General features: G+C 34.6%; 1 protein-coding gene across 1 annotated transcript in view; it reads left to right on the forward strand.

Annotated features, from left to right (window-relative positions):
* LOC106876457 (uncharacterized) overlaps positions 1-3,887 on the forward strand; it is a 10,112-nt gene extending 6,225 nt beyond the window's left edge. The window contains exons 4-5 of the mRNA XM_014925017.2: positions 794-1,012; positions 2,041-3,887. Coding sequence (XP_014780503.1) covers positions 794-1,012; positions 2,041-2,196 — 375 coding nt within the window. The 3' untranslated portion in view covers positions 2,197-3,887. The remainder of the gene's footprint in view (positions 1-793; positions 1,013-2,040) is intronic.
* Positions 3,888-4,466: the final 579 nt, after the last annotated feature.

A 4,466-nucleotide genomic window follows, 5' to 3' on the forward strand; every position in this document is an offset into this window, starting at 1 on the left:
TTTATTTTAACTTCATGTTATTTATTTGTCTAGTAGGACTGGTATTTTGAATTTTTAGTCGCTTTATTTTAACTTTTAGACCTTTTGTATTCTATTATATAAAAAATATATCTTACATTATTTATATATATTTTTAACTCGAATTAGATATATTTGTATTTTATTACAATATATGCTTTTTAAAATTGTACATTTTATATATATATGTATTATTTTTATATTATATGCTTTTCTTATGTGTTTGTGGACCATGGTGTATTTTTTATATATGATTGTTTGTTTGAGGGGTGGTGTTTTTGTTGAGTTGTTGACCCGAACATAATGTTTTTATTCTGTCACTAATGCCTTTATATATATATAAAACAAATTACATAGAGAAATACAATGGACAATCTAACAATTTATTTACATTATATGATATACTATACTATAAAATATAATATAACATAAGACAAATAAAGCCAACTATTTGCTTCGACTTATATACATTATTTGATTTATAAACAATTCTTATCTATATTATACAAGTCTCTTCAGTGTCAAGGTTCAAAAGGCAGACGAAATTCATGCTAGATTGTAAAATATTGATTCGGAATACCTATTCTCAGAGCGACAAAAGTGTCCGATAGAATAAGTACTAGGCTTACAAAGAGTAAGTCCTGGGATCGTTTTCTCCGACTATAGACGGTGCGCCGGCATGGCGGCCGTCAAATGACTGAAAGAAGTAAAAACGAAGAGAAAAAGTATGAAAAGAAATAACTAAATCTAACACTAACCAAATCTTTCATTACAGATGGCCCTAGTCAACAGCTCTACCACACTCAGGAAATATGCCATCCTGATTAAGAACCAAGTGGAGATAGAACATGACCGTATATGTGCTCCTGCCAAAATCATAGCAGTGCCGTGTCATTATCCAGCTGCCTGTTCTAAGCATATTTCTGATTCAAAGGCTATGAGTTATTGCTATTTGAGATTTGTTGAATCCTATTTAACTGACTTGAATCTGTTGGTAAGCATCGATATTGTAATCATTTCTTGAGTTTGAAGTCCGCAGGTGGTAAATCTGGCGAATAGGGTGGGTGCGGAAGTGATACCATTTTGTTTTTGGCGAGGAACTCACGAGTGAGGAGAGCTTGGTGTACAGGGTGCATTGTGGTTGTGAAGAATTTAATTTTACACGCTCCACAGATCCGGTCACTTTCGCCGAATGTCCACCCTGAAACGCATCCAGACACCACACTAGAACTCTCGATTGATATATATATATATATATATATATATATATATAAGGATGAGATCGTTATTTAAAGTACCGATCATATCAAGTGGCCAGCATGGGAATAAAAACCTCATAGGTAATAATTATTATTAAAATTATAATTAAGGGTATCTAAAAGATACCACCACGCTAGAGATAGCAGTCAAAACGTGACTCTAAAACCACATCAAGTATTCATACAGCACCAGGAGAAAGACAAAGAGACAAATAAACTAGTAAAAAATTATTGGTCTTAGAGTCAAGTTTTGGCAGCTATCTCTGACATGGCAGTATCTTTTAGATACCCTTAATTATAATTTTATATATATGTATATATATTCTGTATTTAGCTTCTTCGTTGGTGGTTGTGGAATAAATGTTATCTCTAATATTGCTGTTTGTTCAAGCGTACAATGTTGATTTTGACTGGTTAGTGTCTTCTTCTTAGAACGTGCGTGGCCTAGTGGTTAAGATGTGTATGCTTATGATCGCAACATCATGGTTTCGATCCCTAAACCGTGTGCTGCTGTGTGTTCTTAAGCAAGAAACTTCATTTCACTTTACTCCAGTCCACTCAGCAGTGAATGAGTTACTCTCAAACGGAGGACTGTCGTCTCGTTCAGGTGCAAATGTTGTGATCTCTATCACAGATAGACCTTGGAAACCGGACATTCAGTCCTATGAGTCATAGGACTCGAACCCCTCAATGTCCATCGATCTTACTTTCCTTTTACTCTGCTCCTCCTATAATAATTTATATCTTTTTTCATGTATTTCAGATATCCTTGGATTCTCGTGACACAAAAGTAGACGAGAGGCTTTTCTTACGAAAAGGCGCTTCAGCTTTTCATCGACGAATATCCATTCTGGTTACTCTACAGACACTTCTGGAACATGTAACCCTCACCCAAAGAATTCTACAGATATACGAGTAGTTATTGCTATCATTAGAATTTTAAAGAAATGAGATGAATATCTGGCGTGGCTATAGGTGCAAGCGTAGCTGTGTAAGAAGTGTCTTTCAACCACATGGTTCTGGGTTCAGTTCCACGAATAGCAACTTGGTACAAGTGTCTTCTATAACCTCGGGCCGACCAAAGCCTTGTGAGTGAATTTACTAGACAGCAACTGAATGAAGCCCGTGGTGGATATGTGCATGTGCGTGTGGGCCTTTGTGTCTGTGTTTGTTCTCCACCATAATTTGACAACCAGTGTTGGTATTTCTACGTCCCCGTAGCTTAGTGGTTCGGCAAATATACTAAGCACTAAGCTTTAAAAAAGTAGTGGAGTCGATTGATTCGACTAAAATTTCTTCAACGCTGTAATCCAGCATGGTTGCAGTTTAATGCAGGGGTCGGCGAACCGGGGTAAATTACTCCACTTGGGGGTAAAAATGAAATTCTTGGGGGTAATGATGACTCATTAGACGTAAATAAATTTTATAAAAAAATGTGTTCCTTGTTACGACAGAAATTTTTCTTGTGGCATGAGGAGGCAGTCGAGAATGTTGCTGCCTTTTGCAACAACCAGCCTCTGCGAATAAGGATTTTCAACTCCAATGAACGTAAACACAAAGCCGAATAATCGAATGGACCCTGAAGACTATATGCTCTGGCATCAAAATGCCCCAATTCTGATGTAATTGTAACAAAAATGAAACAACATTTCTCCAAAACCTGAAGTGAAAAAGTTTCTAGAAAAACCTTTTTGTTTCATAATGAGGATATTAATTTATCTTATCGCGTTTGTTTTATACTTTTTATATTTATAATTGTATTCTCCATATAAATAGATTCAAATATTCTTTTGATTTTCTTCCTTTGAAATCAAGGGAGTAACTTCAGCGTAAATAAATATATTTTGTGAGTAACTGGTTAAAAAAGTTCGCCGACCCCTGATCTAATGACGGAAACAAGTAATAAACGAAAGATAAAAAGTGATGGTATATAAGTATTGTAAATTATTGTTAATTATAATATTATTTATTATATAATATTTATTATATTTATTATATATTTATTACATATTTATTACATAAGGCGGCGAGCTGGCAGAATCGCTAGCAAGCCGGGCGAAATACTTAACGGTATTTTCTCTGTCGCTACGTTCTGAGTTCAAATTCCACCGAGGTCGACTTTGCCTTTTGGAATCGATAAATTAAGTACCAGTAAAACACTGGTTCGATGTAATCGACTCATCCCCTCTCCCACAAATTTCAGGCCTTGTGCCTATTGTAGAAAGGATTATATATTTATTAAATAATATTCATTATATACTTATTATATAATGTTTGTTATATATTTATTACAAATTTGTTATGGCTTCCCATCATTGTGGCTAGCGCACTACACATTCTTCATTTTCTCTCTTTGTTCCTTTTTGTGTGCCTTTCTGTGGAAGAGTGTAGGCTCGAAACGTTAAAGACTTTTAATTCCCGAGCGTTATATTAATACATCTGTTTGTTGTCTACACCATCTGTCTTCGCCTTTTGTTTTTTTTGTGAATTCTCCCTATATATTCTATTGCTATATGTTATATTTTAATGATTACTGATATTTTATATTTTATATCTTATATATGTAAGGCATAATATGTCATATGTATGTATATTGTTATAATTGTCCTTTTAGTAAATAAATATATTAACATAATATAATGTCTATAAGTTGATGAATACCACCTATTAATCCCCTCCATTTTCTTATTCCTCTCTCACTCTCTTTCTATATATATATATATATATATATATATATATATATATATTGTTGTATTTGGGGATGGTCATGTTGGCGGTTTAGCCAATAAAAGCACATGCACTGTATATTTAGTGTTAATTTGCTTCAGCTTTATATTACATTACATTACATTAATCATATTTCGGCCAGAGTTCTTTCGTCACACTTCTGTGACATCATCAGTGGTCCTTTGCTTTCTTCTTTCTTATATGTATGTCCCTCCTTGCTAACGATCAGCCATTTTTTGACAAAAATCTTGCAAAACATATATACGACGGGCTTCTTTCAGTTTCTGCCTACCAAATCCACTCACAAGGCTTTGGTCGGCCCGAGGCAACAGTAAAGAACACTTGCCCAAGGTGCCACGCAGTGGGAATGAAACCGGAACCATGTGGTTGGTAAGCAAGCTACTTACCACACAGTCACTCCTGCACCTATGCATGTATGTATGTATGTATGTGTATATATAT

The sequence above is a fragment of the Octopus bimaculoides genome, chromosome 6 (genome assembly GCF_001194135.2).
Source record: "Octopus bimaculoides isolate UCB-OBI-ISO-001 chromosome 6, ASM119413v2, whole genome shotgun sequence".
In the NCBI taxonomy this organism is placed as follows: Eukaryota; Metazoa; Mollusca; class Cephalopoda; order Octopoda; family Octopodidae; genus Octopus; species Octopus bimaculoides.